Source organism: Cervus canadensis, chromosome 6 (assembly GCF_019320065.1).
Source record: "Cervus canadensis isolate Bull #8, Minnesota chromosome 6, ASM1932006v1, whole genome shotgun sequence".
Lineage (NCBI taxonomy): Eukaryota > Metazoa > Chordata > Mammalia > Artiodactyla > Cervidae > Cervus > Cervus canadensis.
Window position 1 is genome coordinate 38,349,366 of NC_057391.1, and position 24,026 is coordinate 38,373,391.

At 49.2% G+C, this 24,026-nt stretch overlaps 1 protein-coding gene across 2 annotated transcripts in view; it reads right to left on the reverse strand.

Annotated features, from left to right (window-relative positions):
- Nucleotides 1-24,026, reverse strand: part of PLA2G4E (phospholipase A2 group IVE) — a 77,835-nt gene that overhangs the window by 14,308 nt on the left and 39,501 nt on the right. For both annotated transcript variants that reach the window (XM_043471563.1, XM_043471564.1), the window contains 10 exons: nt 19,932-20,004; nt 13,727-13,863; nt 11,603-11,734; nt 10,261-10,301; nt 5,201-5,243; nt 4,628-4,688; nt 3,587-3,747; nt 3,307-3,390; nt 2,915-2,952; nt 731-866 (listed from right to left, as the gene is read on the reverse strand). In XM_043471563.1, coding sequence (XP_043327498.1) covers nt 731-866; nt 2,915-2,952; nt 3,307-3,390; nt 3,587-3,747; nt 4,628-4,688; nt 5,201-5,243; nt 10,261-10,301; nt 11,603-11,734; nt 13,727-13,863; nt 19,932-20,004 — 906 coding nt within the window. The remainder of the gene's footprint in view (nt 1-730; nt 867-2,914; nt 2,953-3,306; nt 3,391-3,586; nt 3,748-4,627; nt 4,689-5,200; nt 5,244-10,260; nt 10,302-11,602; nt 11,735-13,726; nt 13,864-19,931; nt 20,005-24,026) is intronic.

Genomic DNA, 24,026 nt, shown 5'->3' on the forward strand with positions numbered 1-24,026 from the left:
TGTGGGGTCTTTACCAAGACTCGCTTTGTTTTCATTTGAGTGGGGACTGTGAGAACTACTGTCAGCTGAAGCCCCGTCACAGCCGTCCTAAGTGACGAGGTCTCTGTCCACACCAGTGGTTAGCCTCAGAAGGGGAAGTCTCGGAGGGCTGACTGCTGCTCAGGGGAGTGTGGGCCTCAGCCCACACCAGGGAGATTGCAGAGGGCACAGAGGCAGTGTCGTCTGCTGTATGCACAGAAACTGGCCCTGCACGCAAAAGCTGCTTCTCTTCAGTCCCCGACTGCGGTTCATTCTGTGTGTGTGTGTGTGCACATATGCACACACGTTTGGGGGAAGGGAGAATTAAAGCATGAAGGGCCTACAGCTTATGGAGGAGGTGTGTGGCATGTGTGAGCTAGGGGAGCTCTCAAGGTTTCCCTGGCTGGAAAAAGGAGGCCACATGGCCCCGTGTAGCTAGGACATCACTCATTGTCCTGGGAGGTCAGGGCAGGGGAGGAGCTGCTGGGCTCCTTCCTTTCCTTCTACTCTACCCTTCCTGCCCCTGTGAATGCACAACTGAATCATCCTACAGTGATGAAGCACAGCCCTCACTTGGGCACCTGGAACCTTGGCACTAAGGACCACGGGAAAGGCAGTGCCGCCCCGGGGCATGGGAGGGACTGCAGAGCGCAGCCGGCAGGCATTGTTTGGAAGGACAGGTTTGACTTGGAGTGGACCTCCGCTCACCCACCTCATCTGCCCGCAGATCCTCCTCCAGCTGCAGCACCTCCTTCAGCGCCTGGGCCACCACCACCCTTCGTTTCTGCAGGAACTCCAGTTCTGCCTGGCACAGGCTGAAGCCCAGCCGCACATCCAGCGCCTGGGAACTATGGGGACAGAGGACCTTGGCTGAGCGGGCCTGTAGATTCCATCTTCATGGAGAAGACATGGCTTTAGGGTCAGTTGGACCTAGGCTTGAGGCCTGGTTCTGCCAGGTGTCACCTCTGTGACCTTGGGCCTCTGCTTTCTCATCTGTAAAATGGGGCTAATCGTGCTTGATTACCAACACTTAATGAGCCACCAAATGTAAAGCACTCAAAACCTTAACTGGTGCACTGTGAGCAGGTACTTAACACTATTAGGTATTCATTGAACCCTATGCTTTCTCAATGAGTTCTGGAAAGTGCTGGAAGGCGTTCCCCAGGCACCTTCTAGAGCCTGAGGCCAGACATGGTGACAAGGGTCCTTGAGACCCTTTTGGCCAATCCCTCTGAACAAGGCAAGGGCTTCCCAGGTGGTCAGTGGTAAAGAACCTGCCAATACAAGAGATGTGGGTTCAATCCCTGGGTCAGGAAGATCCCCTGGAGGAGGAAATGGTAACTCACTCTAGTATTCTTGCCTCGGAAATCCCATGGACAGAGGAGCCTGGAGGACTGCAGTCCTTGGGGTTTCAAAGAGTCAGACATGACTGAGCACACACATACATACTCACACACACACTTCTGAATAAGGCTGTACCATAAGGGCTCTCCTGAGCTGGATAAACAAGGCCCTGTTCTCATGGCGCTCATATTCCTTTCTGCTCCCAGAGTAAGACTCCTCCTTCACACTCTTGCTGTAATCCTGTCACCCCTACAGGTCTACAAGGCAGGTGGGGCCGAAGAAGCATGTCCAAACACTTGTCCTCTTTTTATCATATCCCTGACCTGAGCAAGTCCAGGCTTATGGCCTGGCATCCAAGCCCCACCTGATCTGTCCAGCCTCACCTCCTGCTACTTTCTCGAAGGGTCTGTTGGCTCCCAGAGTCCAGGAGCAGTGTGGGTCCTGAGCCTCCTTCCTCTGTTCACCAACATCCCTTGCATCCTCCAAGTCCCCAGGCTGATGAACCTTGACAATTTCTGACCTGAGTCTTAGTGACCTGTGTAATTAACAAGGTCATATCTCCTTGAAGGCAGAATCTGGGGACTGTCCCATCCATTCCGTTTGTGTCTAGTACAGGCCTGCAGACACAGCTGTCAGGAAATTTTCCCTTGGTCTCAACAAGGAATGAATAATCAAACAGCAATAATAATAACATTAGTTGATATTTTCGGACTGTCCCACTTCTCAGATCACTGATTTCCTCACACGTGTTATCTCACTGGATCCTCAAATCAACCCAACCATGGACCGTGCCCTTGGTATTGCTGTAATTTGCAGATGAAAAAAAAAGGAGAGACTTAGAGGGGCTTAATAACTTGACTGAGGACAAAATAGCTGTCAGACTGTAACTGGAAGCAACAGTCACATGATCTTCAACAAGGGTGCCAAGACAATTCAAAAGGGAAAGAACCATCTTTTCACCAAATGATGCTGGGACAATGGATATCCACATGCCAGGAGTCCAAGAGTGAAGTTGGACCCCTATTTCACAATATATACATATATATTCACATATATACAAGTTAACTCAAAATCAATCATAGACTCACATGTGAGAGCTAAGACTATAAAACTCTTAAAAGAAAACATGGGAGTGAATCTTCATCCTTGGATTAGGCAATGGTGTTTTAAATATGACACCAACAGCACAGGTGACAAAGGAAAAACATACATACACTGAAATTCACCAAAACTGAAATTTTCTGTGCTTCAAAGAACACTATGAAGAATGTGAAAGACAATCTTCAGAATAGGAAAAAATATTTAGAAGTCGTGTATCTGACAAGGGGCTTGTATCTAGAATATACAAAGAAATTTTACAAGTCAACAATAAAAGGCAAATCGCTCACTTTAAAATGGGCAAAAGATTTGAATAAATATTTCTCTGAAGAAGATACACGAATGGCCTATAAGCCTATGAAAAGATACACATCTTTTCATACACAAAACCACAAGATACCACATCCTTAAAGAGAAATGAGTCAGAGGGACAGACAGAAAAAGGGTACTTTACCAGGGTGTAGACTTCATGTGTAATTCACAGTTCTCATTCTGGGAAGTGAAAGATGAAAAGTTTGTCAGGGATGACCAGTTTAGAGCCAAGAGTTTCCAACCAAAGAAGTGGAGACTCACCACATTGTCCACCCCGACCTGCCTCCGGACATATGCGTGTGCTTGTGGGTGCACACACGTGTTCTCTTCTGGACATGACCCTCCCCACCATCCTGGACTCAGCCTCCACACACTGTCTTTGGCTCCACACTGCAGCCCAGCAGTCTCCTACCCCACAAGACTCCTCTACCCCACCAGGAATCGTCCTCCTCCACGGCCCCCCAGGCTCTCCCCATCTCCTTGTCGCAGGAGCTCCAGGCTAAGCTGGGCTGCTTCCCAGACCCAGGCGCTCACCACAGGCAAGGTCACCGCCTCGCCGTCGGGGAGGCAATGGAGCGACTGGCACACAGGGTCCTTCTGGCGGGCGCAGCAGCAGAGCTGGGAGGAGGGCAGGTGTGTGAGGGGAGGGGCTCCTCCCGTTGCCCACCTCTCCCAGGCCCCTATGCCCCACACCTCTCCCAGCCCCCTACCCCCCACACCTCTCCCAGCCCCCTACACCCCACACCTCTCCCAGCCCCCTACCCCCCACACCTCTCCCAGCCCCCCATCCCCAACATACTTCTGCAGCCCCTACCTCACAGATCCACGGGCTCTTGGGCAACTCCACGTGCACCTCGGGCTGGAAGTGCTTGGGGTACTGGAAGTAGGCGAGGTTTGAGCCGCAGGGCTCCAGGCCGGGTGAGATGCGCTGGGTGTGCTCGAAGGACTCCGTCACTGTCACCAGGAAGTCCTTCTCTGGAAGAGAGGACGAGAGGGCTGAGACCCCCAGGAAGCCTCTTGCTCCCCACCCTCACGTGGCCCACTAAAAGGCCTAGCTGGAGGCACCCGGGATAGGGGTTTAGAATGACCAAGGCACTGGTTAAAATGCCCCAGGGCCTTGTTCTGAAGGGCGGGGCAGGGCCCTGGAACCTACACTTCACCAGGCTTGTGCGTGAGATCTGAGATGCTGAGTCCTCTGGACTAATCCTCTTTCTTCTCTGCAAGGTGCCCCCAAATCACCCTCTCACTGCACTGGAAGCAGCCCCCTTTCTGCCAGTTGGGGGTAGAGCTTCTTCCTCCCCCCCCACCCCCCGCCTGTGGGGCTCTGAGGCTCTCCTCTTTCCAGGCAGGGCTTGAGTGGGGGGATGAGATGGAGCGCTGAACTGGAGGGTCTCGTACTTGTGGATGTTAGGTCTCTGTCAGCTACAAGATGCTAGAACTCTATGAACTGGAGTCTGATGAGAGGAAGCGGTGCATCTAGAGGGGCCCTGCCTGCCTTGTGTGCTGACCACCACGCTAGACCCAGGTAATCCCCGGTCTGACAGGCTGCAGCGCAGATCAGTATGGGCAAATAGGCAGTGCTGTGCCCTTGATCCCTGGCCCAGGGCCCTGGCCAGGCTGGGAAGCTCTGAGGGTCACCTGGGGGCCTGGAAGAGCAGCCTCCTTTTAGGGCAGTGGAGGGGGACAGGGGCTCACGACCCCTGAGGGTAAGATGATCCCGAGGACTCAGCCAAGCTTTGGGTTCCCCATCGAGCTTAGGGCGGCCATGGAGCGGCCACTCTGATGCTGACAGAGTCAGAACAGCACTGCTCCTCCCTCCCACCCCCCAGCAGGCAGAAGCGGTCGAAGGGCTCACTTTTCCTCTTCTTTGGCCTCCTGGATTCTGCACAAACCTCCAGGCAGGACATTTGTCGAGACTGAAACAAAGGAAGGGGGGTCATTTTGAGCCCAAGCTGCCCGGGATGCTCTACCAGGCCACGCATTCCCAGAGACTGATCTTGCGGGGAGAGAGCTCCTTGAATCCTGACGCTTTAGCTGCATTGAATTAAAATGGCTGTACTAACAGCCTAATTATGGGAAGCTTCTAACTTCCGAACTTATGTTTTTAGGGATTGGAGTTGGGGGGAAATGGGACAAGACTGATTCTGGGAGGAGGCTGCAGACTAGTGGGTGCTTTTATTGGGGGGTTCCTAGGACATGGTTGTGGGAGATGGGGTGATGGCCCAGATATTTTCTCCCCAGGAGCAGGAGCCAGCTGCTGCCCCCACCATGACCTGGCTCCCTTTGTCTGGCTTCAGTTAGCCTGCCTCCTAGTGGGCTCTGGGGCAAGGGTCCCCGTTGGGCCTGGTTTTCCTTCCCACAGTTGTGTTCTCTGAGAGCAGCAGCCACAGGTGGCCCTAGAGCCACAGGAGACTGGAAGGACAGTTACCACCAGCACGCCGTTCGTGATGAGGCTCTCAGGTGGAGAGGGGCTGAAAAACAAAATGAGAACTCCTGGTCAGTCTTGTCATTCTTTTTTTTTTTTTTCCAAAACCTATTTTATTGAAGTATAGCTGAGTTACAACATTGTGTTAATTTCCACTGTATAGCAAAGTGATTCAGTTATACACACACATATGTATATATTCTTTTTCAAATCAGTTCAGTTATCGTTCAGTTGTGTTCAATTCTTTGCAACCCCATGGACTGCAGCATGCCATCACCAACTCCATCCTGTCCATCACCAACTCTATCACCAACTCCATCATCATCACCAACTCCATTCTGTCCATCATCAACTCCCGGAGCTTGCTCAAACTCATGTCCATTGAGTCGGTGATGCCATCCAACCATCTCATCTTCTGTCGTCCCCTTCTCCTCCCACCTTCAATTTTCATAGCATCAGGGTCTTTTCCAATGAGTCAGTTTTTCACATCAGGTAGCCAAGGGATTGGAGTTTCAGCTTCAGCATCAGTCCTTCCAATGAATATTCAGGACTGATTTCCTTTAAGATCAATTGGTTGGATCTCCTTGCAGTCAAAGGGACTCTCAAGAGTCTTCTCCAACACCACAGTTCAAAAGCATTAATTCTTTGGCCCTCAGCTTTCTTTATAGTCCAATTCTCACATCCATACATGACTACTGGAAAAACCATAGCTCTGACTAGACAGACCTTTGTTGACAAAGTAATGTCTCTGCTTTTTAATATGCTGTCTAGGTTGGTCATAGCTTTTCTTCCAAGGAGTGTTTTTTAATTTCATGGCTGCAGTCACTATCTGCAGTGATTTTGGAGCCCCCAAAAATAAAGCCTGTCACTGTTTCCACTGTTTTCCCATCTATTTGCCATGAAGTGATGGGACTGGATGCCATGATCTTAGTTTTTTGAATGTTGAGTTTTAAGCCAACTTTTTTACTCTCCTCTTTTACTTTCATCAAGAGGCTCTTTAGTTCTTCTTCACTTTCTGCCATAAAGGTGGTGTCATCTGCATATCTGAAGTTATTGATATTTCTCCCAGCAATCTTGATTCCAGCGTGTGCTTCATCCAGCTCTGCATTTCGCACGATGTACTCTGCATAGAAGTTAAATAAGCAGAGTGACAATACACAGCCTTGATGTATTCCTTTCCCAATTTGGTACCAGTCCCTTCTTCCAGTACAGTTCTAATTGTTGCTTCTTGACCTGCATATGGATTTCTCAGGAGGCAGGTAAGGTGGTCTGGTATATCCCATCTCTTTAAGAATTTTCCACAATTTGTTGTTATTCACACAGTCAAAGGCTTTGGCATAGTCAATAAAACAGAAATAGATGTTTTTCTGGAACTCTCTTATTTTTTTTGATGATCCAGCAGATGTTGGCAATTTGATCTCTGGTTCCTCTGCCTTTTCTAAATCCAGCTTGAACATCTGGAAGTTCTTGGCTTATGTACTGTTGAAGCCTGGCTTCGAGATTTTGAGCAGTACTTTGCTAGCGTGTGAGATGACTGCAATCATGTGGTAGTTTGAGCATTCTTTGGCATTGCCTTGCTTTGGGATGGGAATGAAAACTGACCTTTTCCAGTCCTGTGGCCACTGCTGAGTTTTCCAAATTTGCTGACATATTGAGTGAGGCACTTTCACAGCATCATCTTTTAGGATTTAAAAAAGTTCAGCTGGAATTCCATCACCTCCACTAGCTTTGTTCATAGTGATGCTTCCTAAGGCCCACTTGACTTCATATTCCAGGATGTCTGGCTCTAGGTGAGTGATCACACCATCATGGTTATCTGGGTCATGAAGATCTTTTTTCTACAGTTCTTCTGTGTATTCTTGCCACTTCTTCTTAATATCTTCTGCTTCTGTTAGGTCCACACCATTTCTGTCCTTTATTGTGCCCATATTTGTAGGAAATGTTCCCTTGGTATCTCTAATTTTCTTGAGGAGATCTCTAGTCTTTCCCATTCTACTGTTTTCCTCTATTTCTTTGCACTGATCACTGAGGAAGGCTTTCTTATCTCTCCTTGCTATTCTTTGGAACTCTACATTCAAATGGGTATATCTTTCCTTTTCTCCTTTGCTTTTCACTTCTCTTCTTTTCTCAGCTATTTGTAAGCCTCCTCAGACAATTATTTTGCCTTTTAGCATTTATTTTTCTTAGGGATAGTCTTGTTCACTGCCTGCTGTACAATGTCATGAACCTCCATCCATAGTTCTTCAGGTAATCCCCTGCATCTATTTGTCATTTCCACTGTATAATCATAAGGGGTTTTATTTAGGTCATACCTGAATGGTCTAGTGGTTTTCCCTACTTTCTTCAATTTCAGTCTGAATTTGGCAATAAGGAGTTCATGATCTGAGCCACAGTCAGCTACCAGTCTTGTTTTTGCTTCTGTATAGAGCTTCTCCATCTTTGGCTGCAAAGAATGTCATCAATCTGATTTCGGTATTGACCACCTGGTGATGTCTATGTGTAGAGTCGTTTGCTGTGTTGTTGGAAGAGGGTGTTTGCTATGACCAGTGTGTTCTCTTGGCAAAACTCTGTTAGACTTTGCCCCGCTTCATTTTGTACTCCAAGGCCAAACTTGCCTGTTACTCCAGTTATCTCTTGACTTCCTACTTTTGCATTCTAGTCCCCCACGATGAAAAGGACATTTTTTTTGGGTATTAGTTCTAGAAGGTCTTGTAGGTCTTCATAGAACTGTTCAATTTTAGCTTCTTCAGTGTTACTGGTTGGGGCATAGACTTGAGTTACTGTGATATTGAATGGTTTGCTTTGGAAACAGATAGAGATCATTCTATCGTTTTTGAGATTGCACCCAAGTACTGCAGTTGTTGACTATGAGGGCTACTCCATTTCTTCTAAGGGATTCTTGCCCACAGTAGCAGATATAATGGTCATCTTAATTAGTCACCCATTCCAGTCCACTTTAGTTCACTGATTCCTAAAATGTCGATGTTCAGTCTTACCACCTCCTGTTTGACCACTTCCAATTTACCTTGATTCATGGACCTAACATTCCAGATTCCTATGCAATATTGTTCTTTACAGCATCGGACTTGACTTCTATCACCAGTTATATCCACAACTGGGTGTTGTTTTCGCTTTGGCTCCATCTCTTCATTCTTTCTGGAGTTACTTCTCCACTCTTCTCCAGTAGCATACTGGGCACCTACTGACCTGGGGAGTTCATCTTTCAGTGTCATATCTTTTTACCTTTTCATACTGTTTATGAGGTTCTCAAAGCAAGAATACTGAGGTGGTTTGCCATATACTGAAGTATATGCTATTCTTTTTCATATACTTTTCCATTATGGTTTATCATAGGATATTTAATTCCCTAAGCTATATAGTAGGACTTTGTTGTTTATCCATTCTATACATACTAGTTTTCATCGACAAATCCTAAATTTCCAATCCAACCCTCCCCCAGTCTCCCAGCCACCCTTGGCAACCACAAGTCTGTTCTCTAAATCATGTCATTCTTGACTGATTTCTCACAAAGGGGACAAAGAGCCTTTATAGGGCCAATAAGGAGATAGCAGAACCTTCTTAGTGGTTGTGAAAAATGCTGGCTTAAGAAGCCTTAGGAATTGGCAAGGAGAAAACTGGCATACGTTTTAAATAAAATATCCAGAAATAAAGATTTATAGGATAGAGGGAGTAGAAGAGTTTCCTTTTTTTTCCTCACTTAAAGGATAACTGTTCTTTGTGTCCAACCAGACGCAACTGCATAGAGTTATAAGGATAAACAGGTTGCAAGAAAAGGCTGGAGCCCACCACCTAGAACAGATGTGAACAGTTCTGGTAGCAAAACTGACCTCTCCTCCCTTCTGTGCTTTAATGTATGCATTAACAAATAGTTCTGACTCAGCCAGAGAGGGGCCTTGTGAGTGTGAAATGTCCGTGTGTTACAAATCTGAGAGAGCTTCATGGTTACAGTTAGTCTAGGGAAGTCCACAGCCTCCCTTGTCAACCTAAGCCCAAAAGTACTGTGTCTCCATGTCAACCCTTATTCTGACGTAGTTCCTCCACTTGCTAATTCACTCAAGGAACGCATTTTCCCCTAAAAGTCCTATCAAACCAAAAACCAAAGGAGAGCGCTCAGGTTTTCTTTAATGTGAAACAAATGAACTTGATTTTAACTTGCCAAATTAAATTTTAATTTTAAGTTGATTTTAATAAGGCACTTCAGTCCCAAGACCCCCTACACATAGGATTCTCTGCTTGGGACTTGACAAGCCCTCTGTTCTAATTCCTTCCTCTCATTGTCCCCCTGTTCCTGGGCTGATTATAAGTCCAGGGGACTCAGTCCTGCCAGGGCTAAGAAGCCAGCCACCCAATCACAAGGTACCCTGCTGTCCCAGGGCAGGCTTGTCCCCTCCAGGAAGGGGCCCTTCCTCACTGCCCCTTCCCTTCCTTCCTCTCTGTTCATCCCCTTCTTCCCACACTCCAATTCTGTGACCCAGGTCCATGTGAGTCCACAGCATAGTCATACCCCTAGGAGCCTGGATCTTTTTCTTAGTTGGAAATGATGAGAAATAATCCCAAACCTTGGCCCTGAGCTTCCCCTTGACTTGGTTCCAGAGTTGGAGTTGGCTGCAGAGGGGCACAGTTTCTGCTTCAGCCCCGGGTTTGGGGGGAGTTTGTTCTAACAGTTCTGGGTCCAGGAGGAGACACCTTAGTCCTGATGTCTTTCTTAGCCTGACCTCGGGAAAGCCCCATCCTCATGGTGGCAGGAAGTCTTCCCAGGAGCCACTCTCAGAAATGCTGGGGAGCTAGCTGCTGAGGCAGATGAATTGGTCAGAGTACTAGATCTTTAAAGAAGCACTGATATCAGCAGACCTGGATGAGAAGGGGTGGAGCCCAGGCACCTACACTATTTAGGAATTCCCAAGTGATTCCGATGCATTTGAGGGGCGTCAGGGGTGGAAGTGGAAGAGGGGGGACTGCAGGAAGAAGGTGCAATGCCTGTGCGCAGAAGCTGCTTTGGGGTCCGGACCTTGGTGGAAGCCTGGGGGCTGGGTCCTACTCACCTCTCCTCCAGCAGGAACTCCACTTCCAGCTCCTCCATGCCCTGCAGGGGGAGGAAGAGACTGCAGTTGTGAGCTGTGTCTGCACTTCTCTCTATACCAGGATCCTTGCTACCCCAGGAGACCCTGCGGACATGTCCATGTCCATCCCATTTGGTGGTCCTGCTGTCTTAGAGTGGGGGCAGCTGTTCTTGACTCTTTTTGTCCCCCTTGTCTCTCTCTGTCCCCAAGTCTTTTTATCATGAACACCACTCTCCACCCAGAGGAGGTCAGGATATGGAGCTGACCCTCAGCCCCAGGAGGTAAATCCCTTTGCCTTTCATCTTCTCCCTCCAGCTTCCATCGTTCTCCGGCTTTCCCAACAGGCTCACTGTTTGGAGCAAGGGAGAGCTGAGATGCTGCCCCCGGCAAGCCCAACTCTGAAGGCTAGGGGCCTCTGCTTTCATCTTCTGCTTTGCATCTCTTGCTGGGTAACTTCAGGAAGTCATGATCTCATGGGACCTTAATTTCCTCCATGGAGCATGAGCCAGGCGAGCTCAGGGATGCTCGTCCCCTGAAGCGTCCAGGTGCCTGGAACAGTGCCTGCCCTGTGTGTGTGTGTCTGTGTGTGTGTTAGTCACTTAGTCATGTCTGACTATTTGTGACCCCATGGACTGCAGCCCACCAGGCTCCCCTCTCCCATAGGGCACTCAAATGTTTATTGGGTGAATCAATAACATCCTGGGCCTTTCTGCAGATTTGCCCTCGTTTGCCTTGTCTGTCCTCTGTCCCCTGGGGCCATCCCAGTAGCAGGGCTCTGAGTGAAGAAGGGAACCAACATTTACTACATCTCCATTTAATACTCTGAATCGGGCTTGTTGTTGTTTTAGCTGCTCAGTTGTGTCTGACCCTTTGCGATGCAACCCCATGGACTGTAGCCCACCAGGCTCCTCTGTCCATAGGATTTTTCAGGCAAGAATACTGGAGTGGGTTGCCATTTACTTCTCCAGGGGATCTTCCCAACCCAGGGATCAAACCTGTATTTCCTGCATTGACAGGTGGATTCTTTACCACTGAGCCACCTAGCCACTGAACAGTGCTAGGTGCCTTAATTATGTATTCCCGTTTAAGCCTCACAGTGACCCTGTATGGTAGATATTATTATCAGAAGAGTCAAGGAAATAGAACTCAGAGGAATTAAATCTACAGGTTGCACAGCCAGCAAGCCAAAGCGCTGGGATTTGCACAGTAGCACTATCTTCTCTCCACTTGGCTACAGAGAGAAGATCCCATAAAACATCATCTTAGGAATAACCAGCTTCCCCTCGCGAGGCAGGAGGCTGAGGGCCAGGGCACCCACACCCACCTCTGTGTTGAGCGGGAACTTCACATGGGTTTTCTTTCGGAAGCAGAGCTTGGTGAGGTCATAGAGAACTGTCAAGAGATGGTCATCAGGTGTCACTGTGTCTTCATCACAGACGCTCAGCTCTAGAACATTCTAGGGGAGAAGGGAGGGTGTGAGTCTGGTCACCGAGGCTGCATCCACCCATTCTCAGGATGAGGGGCCTGACCTCAGTCCTAGTGAGTAGGTGGGTCTGAGGGATGGGGGCGAGCATAGCTCAGGTGTGAGGGACATTTGTAGGGACATGAATAAAGGGAAAAATGAAAGTGTTAGTTGTGTCTGACCCTTTGGACTGTACCCCACCAGGTTCTTCTATCCATGTGATTTCCCAGGCAAGAATACTGGAGAATTCTTCATTCAGTCATTCATTCCCTTCTCTAGGGGATCTTCCCAACCCAGGGACCAAACCCAGGTCTCCCACATTGCAAGCAGATTCTTTACCGTCTGAGCCACCAAGGAAGCCCTGGATTAAGGGAGAAAAGTGTCTATTCCCTCCTTTGCAACTGTCTGAGGCCTTCCTGCCCTTCTTCTCTGATTCTCCTACTGGGGAATTTTGCTCTTTTGTAAGCTTGGCAGGGGCCTGTGAAGTGTGAGGGATTTCATTTCACATGGGGGAAGGATGGAAGGACACAGCAAGCAAGATATTTGCCAAGATATAGCATGTATCCAGTGCTGGGACCCAGGAGCTGAAGACAGTTCCTTTGGTACAGAAAACCCAGTTCAGGGACACCATTACATTTTCACATTCCAGGTGGAGTGGTGTGGCAAAGATTACAGAGGCTTTGATTGGGTTGGGGTGAAGTGTTGGAGCTCTATTCTTTGGCTCATCAGTCCCTAAGTGAGGTCTCATGGGTGGTCTCAAAGCAGAAGGTCAAGGGTGGAGCAGCTTACCCTGTCATCTGACTGAACTCTGAGATGACTTAGGTAACTAAGATTAGCCTCTGGATTAGCCTCTGAGGCCTCTTGTTCCAAGGATCCTGGGAGATGTAGGTTGGGGCTGGATTTGCCTTTTTGGTCCCTATCTAGTGGACTTGAGATGGTTCTGGGGCTTCCCAATGAGTGGGATCTGTTGACTTTATAATTGCTAGATACCAGGTGCGGGATGTCACTGGTGGTCCAGTGGTTAAGACTTGGTGCTCCCAATGCAGGGGGCGTGAGTTCAATTCATGGTCAGGGAGCTAAGATGCTACATGCCACATGGTGTGGCCAAAAAAAAAGGAAGAAAAGGAAACCAGGTGTGTCCTAGAACCAACCCAGAGGCCCCAGATCTACAGAAAAAAGAAACACAAATTCTGGTTTCAAGATGGCATAGCTCATACCGAAACTCCCCCTTTCTCACCAAAAATATATGATAGAAAAGTCATTTTTAAGACAATAAATATAAAACTCTACTTGAAAACAAAACGGATATGTCATGAGCTAAAAAAGGAGATGCACTCCTAAAATACGAAAGTGGTAAGCTGGATGGAGCTGTCAAGCCTCAGATGCCTCAGGACTGGCTCTTGATGCCTCCATGATGAGGGTAAATTTATCTGAAGGGCACCCTGGGGCAGCTGTCACAACTCAGGATGTTCAGGACAGGACTCTCCCATAGGAGATGTGAACTCCATGTAGAGTCACATATATCTGAAGAAGGCCTGTACCGTGAATCAGCAACTCAACAAATTAAAGAGCACACACCCAAGGCATTAGAAGTAAATTAGCCATTCAAAAAGGATTTACAACAGTGAAAGCCCTCTGTTTGGGATTAGACTGGCCTCGGACCTACTGAGTAGATTGGCTCTTTGTATCCTTCTGCTTGGCGTATGTTCTGGAAACACACTCTATTTGGGGGCAGGAAACAGTTCCAGTGACAATTAGGGAGAGGGACAGAGAAATAGGAAAGATGGTAGAAGGATAAGTATGCCCAGAGGGACAAGAATGAGACAGGCAGAAGAAAGGAGTGGGTGAGTGGGGAGACATAGGACAAGAAGTCGGTAGAAAGAAAGACAAATAGGCGTGAGAAGGCCGCACGAACAAAGAGGACAAGCAGGCAAGGAGGGAACAGACCTGCAGGCAGGGCGGGCAGGTGCTGTCCCCACGTCTCACCTTCACTTGGCTCTGGATCTGGAAGCTGAAGGTTTCATTCCATTCTGGGTTTCGGCAGTTGGAGATGGTCCTAGTCCTCAGCCTCTTTTGACTGGCGGTGGGCAGCCAGAGGCTCACAAAGCAGTCTGTCAGGCTCACTGTCCGAGGAAGACAAGGGTGAGGGGGTGAGGAGCCAACCCAGGTCTGAGGAGGAGAGAGTGTGGAGGCAGAAGCCAGAGTGAGGCCTCGTCTCAGCTTCAGGTCCCCTCTTGACTCACGGCCCTAACTCTCCAGAGACCTTTGTCCCAGAACCCTGAGAAGGTCATGGACTGCAGGCTAGAGGTTCAGAGGGGACACAGGCCCCCCTGCCTGTTCTTAAGAATGGAGATGGCCTCTGGCTCCTCTCAGAAACACCCTGGCTCTTGTCGGTTTGGGACAAGGTATGGCTGTGACTGTGCAGTTTTTTTGGCTTCCGTGGTGGCTCAAACAGTAAAAAATCTGCTTGCAATGCAGGAGACCTGGGTTCAATCTCTGGGTCAGGAGAATCCCCTGGAGAAAGAAATAGCTACCCACTCTAGTATTTTGCCTAGAGAATCCCATGGACAGAGGAGCCTGGCGGGCTATAGTTGATGGGGTCACAAAGAGTCAGACATGACTGAGCAAACAACATACACACACACACATGACTGGGCAGTTGTCTCTCTGCCAGGGGGCGATCTGAAGGACTAGCCACCCAGAGGTCAAGTTTATCTCTTGCCTTAGCCCAGGGCACCAGGGAAGCCAAAGTAAGGCTCAGCTCTGGGCTGCGGAGAAGCAAGGATTAGAAGGGACACCATCTGCTGGGAGTCAGCCCCAAGGCCCAGTGGGGACAGCCTGGAGCAGAACAGGCTATTCAGCAGGATCTAGGGGCAGGGAATGCAAACTTCATGTGACTGAACATCTCAGACGCACCCATCTGGGCTCTTTGTATCTATACTGGTCTCCCCATATGGACTGTGTGGCCCAAGAAACCCTCATATCTAAGACCACATACTTTATTTTTCATTCAAAAGAACAACCTGAACGTGGTAATGCTGTGCGTGCTCGGGAGAAGGACAAAGGCTGTGACCCCAACAGGCTCTCCTAAAGTTAAAGATCTCCTGGGTTTTCTCTTTGGAGCAGTGGCAGGCATTGGGCGAAAAATGGCACAGAGATAGGAATAGGGTGAAAACCCAGCGTCTTGACACCATTCCACCTGGGAGGAGGGAGGAAGAGGTTCCACAATGGCCTCTGTCAATCTTCTGGCAATCTGCTGGGGGTAATTCCCAGGACACCCACCAGATACATAGAGAATGGGAAAAGTCAATACAGTTTCCAGTGTTAGAGAAGCTTCTTCTAGATGATAAAGCAGGGCACGGATGGGAGTTCTGTACTGATAGGACTGATCCAAACTAGTTCCTAATTATAATTAATAATGTCCTGTGAGAATGGAACCAGGGGTGACCCCTCCCCACCAGACTGACTTAGTCCTATGTTGTTACTACACTGAGAATTTCATCAGACCTAATAACTTGCTTGCATCATGAGCATCCCTGGTTTCTGATTTCATCCCCTCTGTCTGGTTAATCTTTCAGGCTAATCTTTCACCATTCAGTGAACTGGAATTCATGGCCTTCCGCCCATCAAATAGAGGTGAGATAACACTGTCTTTAAATGTCATAATCATCATTAATCCAAACACAGTAGAATCAAAAGAAAATGATGACATCATTGTACCATTCCTTCCATGCCCAGCTTGTTCCTCCTCACTGTGAACTCAGGTGTCCTGACTAGACTCACATGAGTCGATTTAACTTCTTGGTGTTCTCCAGCCTGTCCACTTCCCCCTACTTGCATGGCCACTGCCTTGGTGCAGGCCATCTTCATCTCTGCCATCTCTTCATCACTGCCCCACTGGGAACCCTGTCTTCTGTCCTGCCCCACCCTCTTCTTTTCTCTCTAGAGAAACCAAAGGGCTCTTTTCCCATTTGTCACTCCACAGTTTAAGATCCTTCAGTGGCTCCCTGCTTTCAAGAAGTCCCACCCACTCAGCACGGCTACCCCCTCCCACTTCCCCAGCCTCACATCCTTCTCCCTATCATCCTAGCCCCGTCCTGTCCACAAACACACACACACACAGAGGCATTCACACATGCATGCACACACACACTCTTACATGCATGTGCTCACACTCAAACTCTAAACTCCAGCCAAACCCAGTGCCCTGTAGGTCTCAGAAGGCCATGCCGTCTTGCCATGAACACCCTCCTCTTCCTCTTTCACACTACCCTTCCTCCACCCTTTCAGGTTACAGAAGGGACCTCCCTCTGGAAGCCTTGCCTAAGCCCCCAAGTCTGGGCCAGGTGCCCCTCATAGCCCAGAGCCTTCTGCTCTTCTCCTGATGGAGCACTGGCCAGTCTATACCACAGGGACAGGTTGGTGCATGTGTCTCCACAACCCCTTGAACCCTGGGAAGCTCAGTGTTGGCACCGCTGGATATTTGTGACTAAATGAATGAGAGAAAACCCCAACTTTCTGCTATTGGGCTATATCAGTAAACCCAGAAATTCTGGGCTGAGTCACCACAGATATAGATAGATATATCAGTTGGCATGTCTAATGGCTCTGTTCAAAGGGAGACTCCCTGGGGACCTGCTCAGCCCTCCTGGGCCCTCCCTTCACTTTTCCTGGACTCCAAGGCCCCTCCTCTTGGCCTGTCTCCTATGCAGGGGGAGCCTGCAGGCAGGGACCCCACAACCCTACACCCACTTGCTTAGCACGATTTCACAAACCCTGGAAAGGCCCCTTTTCCTCTAAGATTCCTTTTCGATCACTAGTCAATGCCTAAAATTGTCCCATTAAATCCACTGGGCTTCCCTGGTGGCTCAGATGGTAACAAATCTGCCTGCAATGCAGGAAACCCAGTTTTGATCCCTGGGTTGGGAAGATGCCCTGGAGAAGGAAATGGCAACCCACTCCAGTATTCTTATCTAGAGAATCCCTTGGACGGAGGAGCCTGGTAGCTTACAGTCCATGGGGTTGCAGAGTTGGACTTGAAGGAATGACTAACATACACAAATCCACTGAAGTCTCAGAATTTTTGACCTAAGGCTTAAATCTCTAATTAAAATTAAAAAAAAAAAAAAAACTCGTGGAAGAGTCAGCATTGGTCAGACACCCACATGTCAACCATAAATTTTTTTTCCAGTCCTTTTGCAGAGAGCCATTCTGCCTGTCCCCTCTAAGGTTGGGAAGGAGAGTGCAGCCCAAGAGAGGTAATCCTGGGGAGGGAGGATGGTGGAGGGAGGCTGCCAAGCCCAGATGACAAGCTGCGGCATCATGAGCTGACTCTAAGGTAGTGGCAATTAAGAGTGCTTAAGCAAGGATGACCCAATTCTGAGAACTTTGGGGAATTTCCTAAGCACACATTGGTTCTAACCTTTGTTCCTCATGAAGTGAAAAAGGGCTTGGTTGTCGGAATGACATATCTCTTTTTCCGGAATGTGGGTGGCCAAGATGACTTAACCATCTCTACTGATATCAAGAACATTATCTTCCTTAGAGACACCCACCTCACACCTCTTGGGCTGCTGGTTTGAATTTTAATTTATCGTCCCGAGAGGAATAAAAACTCTGGCAAGATTTCCAGGCCAATTCTCTTGCAGCCCTGACCCAGCTCCTTGATGAGGGATCCACCCCCAAATCTCATCCCTTTGGGGCTCCTGGAAATCTTAGAGACTTAGGCGCCTCTTACAGGACTGAACCAGAGAGGAGCTCATTTTTTATCTAAGCCAGGAGGAACGATTTGGGGCGAAGGTGACCCAGGACCTGCAAGATGTCAGGATAGTCTCAACCCAGGCGAGGCAGAAACAGAACCCAGCCCATGACAACTGTGAAACCAGATACAGTGTGACCTGGGCTGACACCCCCAGACACCATGACTGCCCCCAATTCTGTTCCTCAGGGAAATGAAGAAAACACAGACATGTTCCAAAGGGGACCAGGTACCCCCAAAGGGCAGCCTGTGTACCAGAGGCATGTGTGGGAAGAGAGAGAGGAGGTGGTGGGCCAGACCTTAGCCTGTTTCTCTGGCTGCCTGCTCCCTACCTCACCTCCACCCCTGGGGCCCGCAGGTGATGGGTGTAACAGGAAGGGCCCTGGATGGTGGGAGGGTCTGAGAGCACAGGTATAGGCCTGCCCAAGAGTGTGAGGCCCGCATGACACGCAGGGCGGGGACAGAGCCACCTCTAGAGGAGCCAAGGCAGGTGAGGCCACTGCAGGCATGTGAAAGTTGTGACTTGGCCCCAAGGGGTGTGGGGTGAGGTGTCTGATGACCCACCCTGGCGTGGAAATGAAGGCAAGAGGCAACCAGGCTCCAGATCCAGGGGACATTTCCAGGCTCCTCACATCACTTACTGGTGGCCTGGGAGGCCCCAAGAAGCCCAAGAAGTCCCTGGCCCACTGGCCGACCTGGGAATGGAGCCATGCTGGCTGCAACTGATGGCATGGGCTCTGGACACTCACCCTGCCAGGGACGGGGTCTGAATCCTGCCTGGTCCCTTTGTTCTCTCCCGGGATGTAGGGCCCTCCCTTCCCCACCTCCGCACTCATCCTGGCATTGCAGTGTTGCAGCGACAGCTTTGCAGCAGGCTGTCAGCCTTTCCCCAACACGCCTATGCCATCTGCACAGAAGCCCTCGGGAGGTCATGCAGTCCCTGCCTCAAGGACTAGGGTGCCATTAGATTCTCATCCATCCTCTGAATAGCCTGGGCTCCTTCTCCTGGCTTGTCCTTCCTACCCCTCAGCAAGCCAGACCTGGGATCAAACACTGATTCTGCTTTAGGCAGTTAATCCTCATATACAAACGGGTCCCACAGCACTGCCCTCAGGTTGGGGAGGATGAGTGGTATCTGGCCCCAGGCAGGCCTCCAGCAGGTGCTGGGGGTGAAACGCAGGAGGAGCCCTCCCTCAGATTGGGCTCCCAGACCTCTGGATGCTCACACCCTGTCCCCTCAGACCTCAGGCTCTCGAAGCAGCCTTCCTTAGCTACTCCCAGGTTTCAGTGTCCTTTAAATCCTGTAGTGACAAGATCAGAATGCCATCCTCTATTAAAGAAAGTGAGAGTGTTAGGTGCTCAGTCATGTTCCACTTCTGCAGCCCCATGGACTGGTAGCCTGCCAGGCTCCTTTGTCTGTGGAATTCTCCAGTCAAGAACACTGGAATGGGTAGCCATTCCCTTCTTGAGGGGATCTCCCTGACCCAGGGGTCAAACCCAGGTCTGTTGCACTGCAGGCAGATTCTTTACCGTCTGAGCCCCCAGGGAAGCCCGCCACCCTCTATTTCCGCTCCATGATTGCTTTGCATATAGATGCCTCCCCTCGTGTTGGGCTCTCCCAGCACAGCCGAGCCCAAGGTGAGGGCAACATAAGGGAGCTTTGGGGAACCTGGAGCCCTTGGGCCATTCCTGTGTGGTTGCCAGTACGTGGGGACCCCCTCAATCATGAGCCCTGACACAGAGCTTTCTTCTCCTTGAGGGCCAGACTTCCTCCCTGGATGGTGGGGAGATGAGGGCAGCATAGGGAGGGGCTTCTGTTCTACCCACCCAGATGCCTACATTTCTTCCTGAAACCAGAGACTTCCCTGGGCCCCTGTGGCCTGGGAATGCAGCAGGGCCCAGGATGGAAGGGAAATTAAAGTAGCAAGAAGACCCTGCACAAAGAGCCCTGGTGAGTCAACCACATCCCCGGGCTGAACTGCAGAACTGGGGCCCCTGGCATGCACTGTCGGGCCCATTTGGGATCCAGATCCTGAGAAGAGCACTGGGGCTGACTGGCTCCATGGTCCCCAAGGGCCTCCCCTTCCCTTCCATCCCAACAGCCCCTAAACCCATGCCCAGGGTGGGGGAAGCTGACTCCTGGAAGGGGTCCCAGGGAGGGGAGAGTGGGGAAGAGAGAGTGAGGTGGATAGCTGAGCGAGGCCTGCAGGAGCTGCTTGTGCCAAGGATGCAGCTACAGGGAGGGGCCTGGAAAAATGATACAAACCTCAAAGTCTGAAATACAACTTGAATACAGAACACACAGAGATACACATATGCACACACACACACACACACACACAGAGCGACCCCTGACCATTTCCCCTCTAGGCCTGTCTCCATCCTGGCCCCAGAAGTAGAGAGGAGGAAGGGAAGAAGGAGGGGGAGACTCACCCACATCGGCCTGTCGGACATTCTTCATGCGGATGACCCTCACTGTCAGCAGGTGGCATGGAGACAGCCCCTCCTGTGGAAGGAGAGGACACGGGACTCACTCTTCATGCAGTGGTGGCAGGTGGCCTTGGCGGAGAGAGCAGGTCAATCTGGCACAGGCTCCCACTGCCCAGACTCCAGTAACCTCTCCCCTCAGACCATCTGCAGTCTGGAGAATGCTTCTGGTCCCCAGGGGGTCCAAGGCTGTGGAGGTGAGGGGCCTTGTCCTCAGTCCTCTGAGCAACACACCCCAGAGGAAGGACAGTTTCATGCCTCTTCTATCCTTGTCTTTCCTATCTGGATCTTGGAGTTGGAAGCCCTTTTCCTGGGCATTTTACCAAGGCTTAGAGGAGTCTTTTTTTTTTTAACTGGAGGATAATAACAATCTTGTGATGATTTTTGCCATATATCAACATGAACCATCCCTAGGTATACATATATCCCCTCCCTCTTAAACCTCCTTCCCCATCCCATCCTTCTGGGTTGTGATGAAGTACCGCCTTTGGGTTCCCTATGTCATATAGCAAATTCCTACCGGCTATCTATTTTACATACAGTAATGTATATGTTTCAATGCTACTCTCTCAAATCATCCCACTCTCTCCTCTCACTGTGTCCAAAAGTCTGTCCTTTATGTCTGTGTTCCATGAGTCTTTTTACTGTCCACTTACAGCCCGTGCCCATGGCAGACACCATCAGACTCCTCCAACCCACCCAATGATGTTTATAGAGGCCTCTGAACTGGAACCCTTTACACTCTGAGTCATCCACTCCATGTTACAAGAGTCACCTTCTACTCTTTTGAGAAAATGCAATTCTTCTCTCTTTAAAATAATATTAGGGTTTAGGGGAAACCATGAGAGTGTGAAGAAAAAAAGAGTCCCCAAAATGCCAATACTCAGAGAAGATCACTATGTATAAATACTTTTATTTTCAACTCAGACTGTCCACAGTAGTTCATCTGCCTTGGCTATTGTCAGATAATATTTGTAATATAATCTACTGAACACGTACTCTAATAGGGGCAGGGTGGGTATAGCGGGAGACTTTGATCTTGGCCGGTGAGACGTCCCCCTTAGTTGGCCTTGCAGGGGTCCTGGGGCAGAGAGTGCAGTGCAGGCTGATCATGGCCTTCTCCCCAGGGCCCTCCAGCCTCAGGCTGGTGGGTGATCTGGGGGCTGGGGACAGTCAGGTTCAGTCCTTGAAGCAGCAGCAAACCTCTCCCTGATCCCCCTCTCCAAGCCCTAATGGTGGTAGCTCTCTCCATCGGTCACAGTCCAGGGGACCTGCCTTCATTTGGGTGTGCTGAGGAGCCAGAGGCCCAGCTGGGTCCTGGGTGCCTGGCTCCCTGAGTGATGTCACCTGGACGGTGTCTGGGGACCTGGCCCTGGGGGGGCCACCAGCTGAAATCTGCCTCCTCAATTGAGCCTTGCACTGTGGGAGGACCTAGCCTGGGTGTTGGACAAATGCTCCCAAGCAGGGTAACTGGCCTGCCTAGGGAGCTTCCACTCTTAGCAAGTCCGGACCTCAGAGAGGAAAGGATGAGCCTTGAGACCTTGCCCTTTCTTGTCAGGATGGAGGATAATATTTGTTTTTAACACCAAAAACATTTTGTACTGGGGTATAGCCAATAGGATAACATTTGGTTTGGTGGAGATTTACAGGAACACTGTGACCTGACCATGACCTGACCTCAAGAACAAAGGCACATATATACAATGGACTATTACTCGGCCATGAAAAAAGAATGAAATTGCGCCATTTGCAGAGATGTGGATGGACCTAGAAACTGGCATACAGAGTGAAGTCAGAAAGAAAAAACAAATATCATATATTTATGCATATATATAGAATCTAGAAAATGGTACAGATTTTGGTCTCTATTTTGCAAAGCAGAAATAGAGACACAGACGTAGAGAACAAATGTACGGACACCAAGGAGGGCAGAGGGGGTGGGATGAATTTGGAAACTGGGGTTGACATATATACCCTACTAGGTTTAAAACAGATAACTAATGAGAACCTATTGTGAGCATAGGGAACTCTACTCACTGCTCTGTGGTGACCTAAATGGGAAGGAAATCCAAAAAAGAGGGGAGATATACGAACAGCTGACTCACTTTTCTGCACGGCAGAGACTAACAGCATTGTAACACAAGTAAGCCCCAATTTAAAAAAAGGATCCGACACTAAAAAGTTTGCAACAACTAACCACTCTCCTTCCTCATCTTTCCTAGGAAAGGGCTTTGCTGAAAGCTTTTGGGGAGCTCAGGAGTTTTTAAGGCATGACCCATCTCCTTGCATGGCCCTGCAACAAACCTTTCTCTGTTTCAGACTCCAGCATTTTGGTTTTGTTTGGCCTCACATCAGGTGCACATTCATGCATCAGGTACACAGATTTGCATTTGGTAACATTACTATTTTCCAGACACTTCTCTTACAGTTTCTAATTTCATAAAACCTTTATAATAGCAGTATTGCTGTCTTTTTAAAAATTAAATAATTGACATATAACATTGCATGAGTTTGAGGTATACAACATAATGTATTTGATGATATATGTGTTTAGAATTGTCATATGGTTACCACAAGAAGTTTAGTTACCCATCATCACACGTAATTAAAATTTTTTTTCTTGTCATGAGAACTGCTATTTTGATGTCTGTCCTTCCAGCCTCTACTGAGGCTTAATTTGTTCTTTTTTTCTTTTTCTTTTTTAATTGAAGGATAACTGCTTTACGGAATTGTGTTGGTTTCTGCCAAACATCAACATGAATCAGCCATAGATATACATATGTCCCCGCCCTCTCTCTCTCTCTCTTTTTGATATGGACCATTTTTAAAGACTTTTATTGAATTTGTTACAATATTGTTTCTGTTTTGTGTTTTGGTTTTTTGACCAGGAGGCACGGGGGATTTTAGCTCCCTGACCAAGGATCGAGCCTGCACCGCTTGCACTGGAAGGCAAAATCCTAACCACTGGACCACCAGGGAATTTCCTGAGGCTTTATTCTAACCAAGAACAATAGGACAATGACTGGGAAGGCTGTTGCTTGGTCCCTGAGATCCACATATAAGTCAGCTTTAGGGCCTTTTCCTCCTCTTTCCCCAAAAGCTGCCTCAAAGTTTGAACAAAGCCATACTGACAGTCACATACAGGTCTGAGGATTCTTTTTGTGAGATTAACTCTGAAACACTGAATATTTTCGTGGTCAATCCCTTGCTCTAATGGGATTGCCTTTTGAGCTTTGTCACTTGGACCAAAGGCTGCACATAGCACTTCTTTTCTGGTTCTGGAAATAAGACTGTGCCTTTGGGCAGACCCCTTCCAGGCACGCGGGTCCTCATGTGGGCAGAGCATGTGTCCTGGTCTGATGTGGGGAGGAGGCAGGAGTCAGCTTTCATCCAGGAGAGCAGCTCCGGTAAAGCCTGACCCACTTCTTCAGAGCGCAGCTAGAAGACTCCAAGCCAAGGCCTCGGCCCAGGCAGGGGTCACTCCCCACATCTCTGAACCCAGGAGCCCAGTCCTCTCAGCCACTACAGCCCTTTTCCTGCCTCCAGGAGGGGCTGTCCTTGGCCCTGCCCAGCTCCCTTGTGTCTTCCCTGGGAGGGAATGAGCATCCACAGCTTCCTGTAGGACCTCACTCGGGGTCTCCCTGCCTTCCAGGAAAAGCTGTCTGCTGTCATCTAACCCTGTACCTTCTGACGAAGTTGACCATTTCTTCTACTCTAACTCAGCACCACTAATCCTTACAGCACCCCAAAAGCAGTTATTATTAGCCTCGCTTTACAGATGAAGATTCTGAGCCTAAGTCCTTTGTTTCAGGCACTCAGCTCGAATCAAAGGAAATTGAGTTTGCATCCAGTTCTGATTTTTGTGTGTGTGTGTGTGATGTGGACCACTGCTGTTTTATATTTTGGCTTTTTGGCTATGAGGCATGTGGGATCTGAGCTTCCCAACCAGAGACTGAAGCCATGTCCCTTGCATTGGAAGGCGAAGTTAAAACTTCCAATGAGCTTTGTCACTGGTGGACCACTGGACCACCAGGGAAGTCC